The sequence below is a fragment of the Phyllobates terribilis genome, unplaced genomic scaffold, assembly GCF_046119375.1.
Source record: "Phyllobates terribilis strain yellow unplaced genomic scaffold, ASM4611937v1 Scaffold_2__4_contigs__length_985480577, whole genome shotgun sequence".
Taxonomy (NCBI): domain Eukaryota; kingdom Metazoa; phylum Chordata; class Amphibia; order Anura; family Dendrobatidae; genus Phyllobates; species Phyllobates terribilis.
The window spans coordinates 498,337,443-498,350,659 of NW_027362762.1; the positions used below are offsets into that span (position 1 = coordinate 498,337,443).

The 13,217-nt window shown below is 44.6% G+C and overlaps 1 protein-coding gene across 1 annotated transcript in view; it reads left to right on the top strand.

Moving 5' to 3' along the window:
* The window catches only part of DNALI1 (dynein axonemal light intermediate chain 1), a 33,143-nt gene that overhangs the window by 18,150 nt on the left and 1,776 nt on the right, over positions 1 to 13,217 (top strand). Inside the window, exon 5 of the mRNA XM_073665889.1 lies at positions 7,891 to 8,055. Within this exon, the coding sequence (XP_073521990.1) occupies positions 7,891 to 8,055 (165 nt within the window). The remainder of the gene's footprint in view (positions 1 to 7,890; positions 8,056 to 13,217) is intronic.

Sequence of the window (13,217 nt, forward strand, 5' to 3'; positions counted from 1 at the left end):
CAGAAAATGCAAATAGAAACATTGGCATTTCCTGGGGCAACTTTGGTTTCTAAACCTCGTTGTTGTCACCCACCTGAAAAAGTGTTGTCTGAACATACCTGTCATTGGTTTACCGCAATAGAGAGAAGACCGCAGCGTCAGATTTCTCACAGGTACAGGTTTCTGTTAGCAGTGCAGGGTTAAACTATTCAGTCTAGAGTCTCTGAAGCTTCCCAGCTTGGATAATCTCAGCTGTTCAGTATTGACTACTCCCCTCTCCTATATATATACTCGCCTCAGGCAATCTGGATTACCAGCATTAGTTTCATACTGTCTGGTGTGGAGTGGAGGTGTTGGTTGTTGGTAGAGGCATTTGGAGTGTTGATCTGTGACTGTTGCTTGGTGTTTCGGCTGCATGCAAGTCCTCAATCTTTCCTATTTAGTTTTCCTTCCTTTTCTCCCTGGTGTTCCTCTCTGTTGTCTGTGAGTGTATATTTGTATAATTGGTATTTTCATTTATCCCTGTACGTCTTCCCTTGTTAGTCTGGTTTGTGTATATTCATACACTATTACTTCCCTGGGTGGGGGAGGGGGACAGATATAGGACAGATTTAGAAGTCCAGCAAGGTATGTGGCCCTGGCGTCTTCACCATCAGAAGTAATCCGGGGAGCAGGAATAGCTAGGCGCCTCTAGCATTAGGGACGGGGAAGGTGCCAAGGGTAGTTCGACAACTGAGTCGTGACAATAACCTTACAACTTAATTTGGTCAAGATCTTTTTTTAAAGCTTGGACATGTTGCAGATCTGCTTTACCTTGGTTTTTATGATATGGTATACTGAAAATTTTAGATAATGGTGCTATATTAATGTCTTCCTGTTCAAATCTATGTATATCAAAATGCGACTCCATTCCTGTGTACATGCCTATGCTTGTTCACCTTTTCACTCTTGTCAGTATGCTGGTTAAGCACTTGAAACTTACCCAGCAGAATAATAATCTAAAAACTACAATATAAAGATACATGGAATAACATAGTGGTGAAAGTTGAAAATTGGGTAAAGGTTATGAACATATTTGCTTACTTTTTTTTTTTTTTTACAGTTTTTTTTTCTTCAGCTTGCATATTTTACAATACACAACAAGCTGCTGGATGCCCTTCAGTCTCCATTCTGACAACCAGTGCTTTGCACTCTTCAGTCCCTCTCTCTTCTTCCATGAATTCACATTTAATGGGTTGCCCAGTGAAAACAAGTCATCACTTATCTAAGTGATAGGCAATAACTTGCTGATCAGTGGGTGTCTTATTGCTGGGACACAGCAGGAATTTTTCTCTCGTTACAAACTACTGCAAAAGGTGAGGCGCTCGACCACTGCTTAATTTATTCCCTATGGGGCTGCCAGAAAAAGGCGAGTGCAGCTCTTGGCAGCCTCATAGGGAAGAAATGAACCATGAGTCGAGCATACACACTGCAGCTCCATCCTAACGGGAATAAAGTTCCCAATTCTGTAGATCGGTGTGGGTCAGTCCTGTGGATTGTGGAATAACTTGTTTTAACCGGACAACCTCTTTAAGTTCAAACTAAGTTGGATTAGAGTTTGGAGGCTATTTCAGCATTGGAAATGCATTAACTGAAGTGATAAGCCATGCTTCACTGACTGTGCCTGAATAGTGGCAGCTGGTCAGTTTGTGTGAATGTAATAGTTCAATCATGCCAATATGTACAAATGTTATTCTATCAAAAATGTATAAGAAATGAATGGAGCAGTGGTGGAGCATGTGCACTTCCGTTACAGTCTAATGAGGATAAAAGTGCCCCCATTCTACCGATCAGTGCAGGTCCCAGTGGTTGGACCCTCACCAATAAACAAGTTATCATGGTCCTGTGGACAGGTGATAACTTGTTTCCAATGGACAACCCCTTTAACTAAGAAATGTATTTTCCAAAATATTGTGTATAATCTATTGCTGTGCGGTTCATGTCTTTTTTTTCTAATTATGTTATGTATAGCATTATTATGACATAGAAATTTCTATAATATATGACAGTTCTAATGATGTCCACTAGATGGTGGTAAAGTTCTGGCTGCCTGTGGGATAAGGTATAGCCCAGAACCTCCATACAGTTGTATTCCTGACAGTGCAGCCTTGGATTGACAATAAAGCCACTTTGAAATTTGGTCATGCGACTAAAGTATGCACTATGCCGATGCTACATTGCACCATAATGTGAGTTAATGTGGTTTAGTTGGAACCAGCAACTTTATGCAACAAGAATTGAGAAAAAAAAATCTGCTGCACCTTCTGCGACTTAAATATCGTAATAAATCTTTATAACTCTATTTCCTTCTTTTCTGAACTTTATTTTGCAGTTTAAATCTATAATTGTTGTCGTATAATGCAAAAATAGCTACACATACCATATATATGAAATGTGAGTTGTAATATTTCTCCTTCTAAAGCCTTATTCAGACTTCCGTGCAAATCGGTCCCAGATCGGACCACCAGGCTAGGACTGGCCGTGGGTCTCTCAACCCGAATGTAACAGCCTCATAGAAATATATGAAACTGTCCCGCTCAGGAGAGCCACAGCCAGTCCGTGCTTGGACCAATGGGCACAGAAATCTGAATGAGCCCCTAAGTATTGCTTCGTCCTTTATTCAGCATGCCACTTCTTTCTTCATTCCTAATGGATGAATGGTCGTTTAGCCAACAGCTGACTGGCAGGCCTGCCGTCCCGTAACATATATGTTCATTTCAGCCAATTGTACAGACTATTACTATAGAACAGGAAGGGATTATAGCCATTTTTCACAGTAAATATACCAACCTCATTGGGTCTCAGATTTGCACTTACATATATAGAGGGCCCCTGCAAAAGGAAATATACCTTACAGTTGCTGTTTTTCTTGCAATGGCTCTCTATGGTGGACAGATGCTTTGGCATCCACCCAACCACTGTCCGGGGTATACCTCTTAAAGGGGTCGTCCACTACTAGGACAACCCTTTCTTGAACTAAATGTTTGGCCCCGATAAAATAATAAACCCTATACTCACCTGGCGCCGTTCCAGCGGTGTCGCGGTCCCGGGACTGTGATGCGGTAGCATGACACCTGGTGCCCGGTGCCCAATCAGGGCTTGCGTTACTGTCTCCGTCTTTGTATGACATTGAACATGAAGTTGAAGTCGGGGCTGCAGATGATCTCTAACTTCTGCTTCATGTTCATTTCGACAGGAGGCGGGGACAGTGACGCCAGTGCTGATTGGGCGCCAGGGTCACGTGTCATTCTACCACATCACAGCCCTGGGACCGCGAGTGCTGACACCGCTGGAACAGCGCCAGCACGGGAGGTGACTATAGGATATATTATTTTATTGGGGTCAAACATTTAGTTCAAGAAGGGGTTGTCCTAGTTGTAGACAACCCCTTAGCATGCACGTAGCCTTTACCAGAACGATAGCTGTGTGAGATGAAAAGGACTTTTGAAGGGGTTATGCACCATATCGATGGCTTATCCTTTGGTTGGAGTCGGACCCCCACCCTTCTAATATTCATGGTCTTTCCTAAGGATCAATTTTCAGATCCTGGAAAACCGAAATGTATCAAAACCAGATAGTGATATATGTCTTTTCGGTTATATTTCCCACACCCTCAGTGCATAAGCTTGGCTTCTATGTGAAATATACCCATTCTCTCTGACAGGCCAGAGTTTTTCTTTTGGCTAGTGTCTGAACACTTTACAGGGGATCTGACTGAACGGGACTCTGCAGGGCCCCATCTAGAATACAGCGGAGGTGCACACGCTTGACCCCTGCTCCATTCATTGCCTTTGGGACTGCTGGATATAGTAAAACACTGTACTCTGCTTTCTCCGACAGTCTCATAGAGAATGAATGGAGTGTAGGCCGAGAATGCGCACCTCCACTCCATCCTAGAATGGGCTCTGCAGAGTCCTGTTCAGTCGGACCCCCAGCGATCAGCAAGTTAACCCCTATCCAATGGATAACTTGCTATTTTGGGAATACTCCTTTAATTTATTTAAAAAGAGCAGTCAACTATAATTTTTAATACAAGGGCATCCCATAGAAACAGATATGTCCAAATGCCGGGTGTAGTTATATTTCATATTTCCCAAGATAATTACAGAGAGAGTCAGAATCATGGCACCAACTGTGCTGTGATCTGAGCAGAGCACCTCCCTCCTAGAGGAATTCTGGGCCAGTGTAGTGGCTTGTGGCATGCCACTTGTACCCTCTAGCTCAGTGATTTTTGGTCTTTGATGTGATGTCTTAATTTGGAATCTATTGTATGGCGCTAAACCCTGACCCCAGAGAATGCAATATTCGGCTACGGCGCTAAACCCTGACTCCAGAGAATGCAATATTCGGCTATGGCGCTAAACCCTGACTCCAGAGAATGCAATATTCGGCTATGGCGCTAAACCCTGACCCCAGAGAATGCAATATTCGGCTATGGCACTAAGCCCTGACTCCAGAGAATGCAATATTCGGCTATGGCGCTAAACCCTGACTCCAGAGAATGCAATATTCGGCTATGGCGCTAAACCCTGACCCCAGAGAATGCAATATTCGGCTATGGCGCTAAACCCTGACTCCAGAGAATGCAATATTCGGCTATGACGCTAAACCATGACCCCAGAGAATGCAATATTCGGCTATGGCACTAAGCCCTGACTCCAGAGAATGCTATATTCGGCTATGGCGCTAAACTCTGACCCTAGAGAATGCAATATTCGGCTATGGCGCTAAACTCTGACCCCAGAGAATGCAATATTTGGCTATGGCGCTAAACTCTGACCCCAGAGAATGCAATATTCGGCTATGACGCTAAACCCTGACTCAAGAGAATGCTATATTCGGCTATGGCGCTAAACCCTGACTCCAGAGATTGCAATATTCGGCTATGACGCTAAACCATGATCCCAGAGAATGCAATATTCGGCTATGACGCTAAACCATGACCCCAGAGAATGCAATATTCTGCTATGACGCTAAACCCTTACTCAAGAGAATGCTATATTCGGCTATGGCGCTAAACCCTGACTCAAGAGAATGCTATATTCGGCTATGGCGCTAAACCCTGACTCCAGAGAATGCAATATTCGACTATGGCGCTAAACCCTGACCCCATACAGTGCAATATTCGACTATGGCGCTAAACCCTGACCCCATACAGTGCAATATTCGGCTATGACGCTAAACCCTGACCCCAGACAGTGCAATATTCGGCTATGGTGCTAATCCCTGACCCCAGACAGTGCAATATTTGGCTATGGCGCTAAACCCTGACCCCAGACCGTACAATATTCGGCTATGGCGCTAAACCCTGACCCCAGACAGTGCAATATTCGGCTATGGCGCTAAACCCTGACCCCAGACCGTACAATATTCGGCTATGGCGCTAAACCCTGACTCCAGACAGTGCAATATTGGGCTATGGCGCTAAACCCTGACTCCAGACAGTGCAATATTGGGCTATGGCGCTAAACCCTGACCCCAGACAGTGCAATGTTGGGCTATGGCGCTAAACCCTGACCCAGACAGTGCAATATTGGGCTATGGCACTAAACCCTGACCCCAGACAGTGCAATATTCAGCTGTGGTGCTAAACCCTGACCCCAGACAGTGCAATATTGGGCTATGGCACTAAACCCTGACCCCAGACAGTGCAATATTGGGCTATGGCACTAAACTCTGACCCCAGACAGTGCAATATTTGGCTATGGCGCTAAACCCTGACCCCAGACAGTGCAATATTCGGCTATGGTGCGTAGAATGAATGATCAGCTGTCACCGTGTAACAAAGCAGTTTTTCAGCCCCTTCGGCGTTGGACCGCCACTATGTCTAATCTTTCTAGTTAAGTGCTGTGAATCTCTGCAAGTAAAGCCAGGATCTGGAATATTAACTTCTTCAACCATGGCTAATACACAATGAAATTGCTTTCTCTATGCTCTAAAACGGTTTCATTTCTCAGCGGTGACTTCATAGCTTTAGCATAGTTTGGTCATTGCATTAAAGATGATTTCACTTTTTTTTCACCCGATTTTATACTTGAATCTCTAATTTCATGGTCGACAAACTTGGATTTTAATGACATTATCAAACTTTTCTAAATATGAAACAAGAGTGGAACAGCTTTTTAGAGACTTGCCCAGCAGTTCTAAACAAATTGCATCCTGGATCGCCGGTGTGGGTGGGTTTCTTTCTTCCCTGCCGCTAACACATCATTGACTAATATGATTTCAAAGAAAGAAATGACATTAACTGTCTGCTAGAGAGGAGCAGCGACGGCCTCCGTCTCCATGAATGTTCATTTTCCTATTAGCCGCATAATACCATTAAAGTGTAATATCCAGAAATAGGGTCTGAGCAAATGTGGAGAGAAAGCATCCAGGCGTCTTGTCAGTCACACGCAGCGGGCGCCACCTGCCATTTTCTATTTTACATCACATCGTAAGCACGAATAATGGCGAATAATGCAGCTGAAATGCTGGTCACTGATATGTGAAAGTAAAGGTGGATTATTATGTCTCATTAATACGGACAAAGAATGTTTTCACAATATCCAATGACTGGAGATTTTCCTGATTCGAGCGTACACTCAGTAAAAAAAGTGCCATTCATTATATTCACCCAGAGCGTTCATATTGCATTTTTTTCATAGTTTAGAAAAGCAATGCAGAAAACACATCATGTGGTCGATGTGTGAATGAACTCTTAAAAAGTTAATAGCAACTCCTGTCTTCATGAGTCTCATAGCTGACAGCTCAGGCTACCAGCCTCATTGCACGGCTGGCCCACTGCTATATGAGGTGGCCTGGCAGCATAGATAGCGAAGTTGCACTGAAGCCGAATGGGATCTAGACCTAACGGCTTGCTCCATCTATCTGGTCAGCTTCAGAGCAGTGCTTACAAGCTCACTCTATATCAGGTGGCTTGGCCGCATAGATAGCGCACTGGCACAGAAGCCTGCCAGGATCAAGACCTAAACGGGCGCTCCAGTGATCAGGTCAGCTTCAGAGCAGCGCTTACAAGCTCACTCTATATCAGGCGGCTTGGCAGCATAGGTAGCGCACTGTCACTGAAGCCAGCCAGGATCAAGACCTAAACGGGCGCTCCAGTGATCAGGTCAGCTTCAGAGCAGCGCTTACAAAATTACTTTATAACAGGCGGCTTGCCAGCATAGGTAGCACACTGGCACTGAAGCTGGCCAGGATCAAGAGCTAACGGGGCGATCTGACGATCAGGACATCTTCAGAGCAGCGCTTACAAACTTACTTTATATCAGGGGGCTTGGCAGCATAGGTAGCACACTAGCACTGAAGCTGGCCAGGATCAAGACCTAACCGGGCGCTCCTATGATCAGGTCAGCTTCAGAGCAGCGCTTACAAACTCACTCTATATGAGGTGGCTTGGTAGCATCGGTAGCGCATTGGCATTGAAGCCGGCCAGGATCAAGACAGAGCAGCACTAGCAAGCTCAATATGAAAGAGCTTATAAGCATGTTTGAACACCGTTATGTCGGTCCCCTTAGCATTAACCAGTAAGTGATAAAATAAAAAATAGATATTGGGAGAATGGGGCATAATTTTAGTAATTAGCATATTGCAAAGTTGCTTGTCCATCCAACAACTGTCATGTGGAACTTTAGGGACTAAGAGGTGTGAGGACTGCAATTTTTGGAAATGTTCCCATGAGTAGCCTATGGTCCTTCCCTCCCCCCAACACAGCAGACAGTTTTAGTGAGTAAATCTGTTGGGGATCGGCAGGGAAAGGAAGTAAGTGCTGCCATTACCTTATATTATACATTACCTTGCCTTATATTATTACCATTATTTCTGTTTTGCAAGAAAGTCTTAATTTTTGCGCTTGTGATTTATGGTCTACAGATTGCAGAATTAGAGCAGGAGAAAAAAGATTTTGAAAGACTGGTTAATGAGCAGAAAGCCAAATGTGAAGCCATTGAAAAACGGGAGGCAGAGAGGCGGCAAGTGGAAGAGAAGAAGCATGCGGAGGAAATCCAGTTCCTGAAGAGAACCAACCAGCAGCTGAAGGTAAGTGTTATTCCCGGTATTAGAAGAATACAGTTAGATACACAAGTCATGTTTCTTGTAGGAATTACTCTAAGATTACTGATTAAGGCATGTAATGGCATATGGGGCGATAAACCTATTAGAGACTTAGATTAGCCCAAGCGATGAAGCCCTCTCTTAGTGACCATGGGTTCGCGTGTGAACAAGCTGTGGTGTTCATAGCTTATTGAGATGGCGGTGACTGACTCTTCTATTGTGCAGGTGCTGATTTCCAGTCAAAGGTGAAAAAGCAAAAATTGTTTGACCTCAAAAGTTCATCCAACTGAACATGGTCATTGTGGCCATCCTCCGCTACCCCCTATGCCACAGCAGGGCCCGGCCAGGCCACCACAATGGAGCAGTACTGTTAGAAGTCACTTTGTATGAAATGACAACATGATTACTGAGCGGACCACTTATTAACCACCCATGAATTTTTATATTGTGCCTAATTCATGGTGACTGATACAGAAATCATTAACATCTTAGGAGAAAGACACAACAGAACATGCAGAATCAATGTTCTCAAACTTAAATACATATAGCAGCTCATCAGAAAATGATCTATTGTTTAAATCAAGTTATTCCGTTTAACAGCTTTAAAAAATAAATGTGACCTTTTTTTGTAATTTTCTACGTCACTATCTATGCTAAAAAAAAATCTTTGATCCTGATCATAATAATAGAGTGACACTACCGCTGTGGCGAAAACACGTTTCACTTTCCTATATATAGATAACAGAAGATCTGTGGTTCACAATCGGTGATGGCACTCACCACTGATGATTCCAGTCCACTTTATTATATATTCACAGTCACAGGATGTTACAGAGAGACATATCACTACAGCTATTTCACATTCAGTCACATGTAACTATAACATCCTGTGATGAACACTAGGTTTTACACTACTAATTTCACCCCCTTTCATATGTCCTGACTCTCTCTAACAATCAGTTTTCTAATATACTCCTATTACCTGCACTGCTTCTCTAAGTTCACCTCTGTGTGGGTAATGTAGTCTTCTGTTGTGGTTCTGGGCTCTGCTACTTCCGGTCTGGAAATCGGAATCAAAAGAAATGAATAGCGCATATTATTGGTGGGTGCGAAGCTACTTCTCAGTGAGTGACAGCAGCCTTAGCACGCATGCTCAGATCAGACTTCACTCTCCTCCTCTGCCTGGACCCTGCTGAGGCTTTGGAGCGCCATGCCTTCATCTTACAAGTGCTGCAATGTGCTGCTGTTCATTACTAAGCAAAACATAGGGCTTGTCAGCTGAAGGGACAGCACTTCAAAGCATCAACTGTATCCAAGCAGAGAAGAAAAGGAACCCTGATGTGAGCTTGTTCATGTGTGGTACAGACTGACTCTGCCGATGCTTTGAAGTGCCGTGTCTCCAGCTGAGAAGCCCTGTGATATGCTTTCTGATGATGAACAGCACATTGCAGTGCTTATCAGCTAAAGGTATAGCACTCCAAATCCTCAGTGGGATAAAGGCAGGTCAGGAAAGTGATGTCTAATCTGAGCATGCGTGCTCAGACTGCTGTCACTCACTGAGGTAGCCATGCCCCCCAGCAGTGACGTGCGCTACTCAGTTCCTCTGATTCCAGTTTCCAGACTGGAAGTAGCTATACCTGGATTACAACAGACGACTACATCACCCACACAGAGATGAGCTTACAGGAGCAGGGCAAGTAATAGAATATTAGAAAACGGATTATTAGGTTTTCCACTACTAATTTCACCCCCCTTTCATATGTCCTAACGCTCTCTAAGTGTTCACGACTACAGGATGTTACAGTTACATGAGACTGCATGTGAAACAACTGTAGCGATATGTCCCTGTGTAACATCCTGTGACCGTGAATATGAGTGGACTGGAGTCATCATTGGTGAGTGCCACCTTGTCTGTAGGGAAAAAAAGAGGATATTTCAATATCTAATTTTAGTTAAGAAATAATCTACACCATATGGACAAAACTATTGGGACACCTACATAGTAAACCTACAGGAACACTGATGACATCCTATTCTGAATCCATAGGAATAAGTATGGCATTGTTCCCCTCTCTGCAGCTACAACAGCTTCAACTGTTCTGGGAAGGCTGTCTATAAGATTTCGGATGGTGTCAGTGGAAATTTGCCTTTTTATCCAGAAGAATAATTGTAAGGTTAGACGCAAGAAGGCCTGGCCCACAATCTATGTTCCAGTTCATCTCAAAGATGTTTGATGGGCATGTGGGTCAGTCAGGTTCTTTCACACCAGGCTCGCCTAACCGTGCAGTTATGGACCTTGCTTTGTGCACCCTTTACACAGTCATGATAGGATGCTGTTCAGACTAAGTCCTGCTGCTTGGTGCATCATGGCGGGGGTAATCATTTAATTACACCTTCCCACCTGCTTGTTTTCCCTCAATCTCTATCTCACTCTTCTTTTATTGACAACTCTGGCCAGAGAAGAGCGGAGATAGATGGAAAACAAGTAGGTGGGAATGTGTATATATATGTTTGGCCCCGCCAAGCACCAAGCAGCAGTACATGGTTTGAAGTCATTCTGTGCTGACAAAAAACACTTTAAGGCCCCCTCCACATGTATGACATCCGTGTGTTGTTCATGTTTAACATTGCAAAATATAGGAGAAGTTATGGAATTGATCTTTCTAAAGCCATACCGGAAAAAAAAATGGATGAAAAACCCCGAATGATAACGGTATCTGTTTTTGCGGTACCAGTATTATACAGACGTGAGGAGGCCTAAGACAGCGTTGTGTCGGACACACATCCTGCAACAACCATTGTACCCTCAGTATAAGGAACCTTCACATGAGAGTGCAGACACCAACAGCAGTGGCTGTGCCTACCAGACAGGGTGATGATCAAGGATATGGGCACATGAAATAGTCAGAGGACCTTTCTAATCCTCAGAGGACCTTTCTAATCCTCAGAGGACCTTTCTAATCCTCAGAGGACCTTTCTAATCCTCATGCTTTCTACAGAGGACAGGCGGCCGGGTGATGGGCATTACTGCTGGACTAAAGGAGCAAAATTCACAAATACCTAAAACCAAGAACAAAGCCTACTCGTTCCAGTAATCGGGCAACAGGCCAGTGCACCACCTTTCATCTTTAGCTGATAATTTGGCAATGGTGGGATTTTAAGTCAACTCAGGACATAGCCTTACATAATAAAGAAAGCTGTGCTGGATTTCTACACAGGACTTACCCGAGTGTTCTATAAGAATCAGACAGAAAAGCACAATCTGGTTATCATCACTTCAGATGTTTCTTACAGTCCTTCTGCCAGTAACGAGACCGATAGAGGATATAGCAAGCCCATCGCCACTGGTTGACATGGATTTATAATAAATTAAATACGATCGATTGCAAGTTTCCGTTGCAATGAGGCGCAGATGCCTTTTTGCACAGCTGGATGTGCTGGTGATAAGGATTTTGATGTCCACATAAAAGATTGGAATGGCGGCAAATAAGCACATTATCGTTCACTGTTCCATCACTGGACCCTGGGCAAGGATTGTAAAATGATCTGTGAATGAACAATTGTTTAAGCAGTTATCGCGTCGTGTAAGGGCCTTTCAGGAACGAAAGGACAGAGCAGTATTAAGCTTTTCCTGGCATATGACGTAATAGTACGTACGATGTTGGACCCCAATTCGTGATGAGCGAGCGTGCTCGTTCAACCCTCTAACTGAGCATGCTCGGGTGCTTCCCGAGTATCTTTGGCGTGCTCGTATATTATGTGCGAGTCCCTGCATCTGCATGATTTATGGCTGTTAGCCTCAACACATGTAAGCATTCCCTAACAGGCAATCCTTGCATGTGTTGAGGCTGTCTAACAGCCATAAATCATGCAGACTCAGGGACTCGAACATAATATGCAAGCATGCCAAAGATACTCGGTAAGCACCCGAGCATGCTTGGTTAAAGGGTTATCACTAGTCCCAATGTACAGAACATCCTCAGGCGCTGAGTCCGCACCATACTTGGCAGGCTGCATTGCACAGCCGGGATCTGCCTGTAACAGCAGCGACCAGAGTTTGCTCTGAACAGTTCAAATGTTATACTCAATAATTAACAGCAGCATTTGAATGACACGATTGTAGATGTGCGCTTGCATCGCTCTTTTCCCCACGACCAAGGGGTGCTTATGCCATGACTGCCACTTTAGTCCAACTGCTGGGCTTCCCAGGGAAATGTAATTTTCTCTATATGTTAAAATACACTGTTCACAAAAAGTAAAGGGAACACTTAAACAAAAGAATATAACTCCAAGTAAATCAAACTTCTGTGAAATCAAACTGTCCACTTAGGAAGCAACACTGATCGACAATCAATTTCACATGCTGTTGTGCAAATGGAATAGACAATAGATGGAAATTATTGGCAATTATCAAGACACCCTCAATAAAGGAGTGGTTCTGCAGGTGGGGACCACAGACCACATCTCAGTACCAATGCTTTCTGGCTGATGTTTTGGTCACTTTTGAATGTTGGTTGTGCTTTCACACTCGTGGTAGCATGAGACGGACTCTACAACCCACAGAAGTTGCTCAGGTCGTGCTGCTCATCCAGGATGGCACATCAATGCGAGCTGTGGCAAGAAGGTTTGCTGTGTCTGTCAGCGTAGTGTCCAGAGGCTGAAGGGGCTACCAGGAGACAGGCCAGTACACCAGGAGACGTGGAGGGGGCCGTAGGAGGGCAACAACCCAGCAGCAGGACCGCTACCTCCGCCTTTGTGCAAGGAGGAGCACTGGCAGAGCCCTGCAAAATGACCTCGAGCAGGCCACAAACGTGCATGTGTCTGCACAAACTGATAGAAACCGACTCCATGAGGGTGGTATGAGGGCCCGACGTCCACAGATGGGGGTTGTGCTCACAGCCCAACACTGTGCAGGACGCTTGGCATTTGCCACAGAACACCAGGATTGGCAAAGTCGCCACTGGCGCCCTGTGCTCTTCACAGATGAAACCAGGTTCACATTGAGCACATGTGACAGACGTGACAGAGTCTGGAGACGCCGTGGAGAGCAATCTGCTGCCTGCGACATCCTTCAGCATGACCGGTTTGGCAGTGGGTCAGTAATGGTGTGGGGTGGCATTTCTTTGGAGGGCCGCACAGCCCTTCAT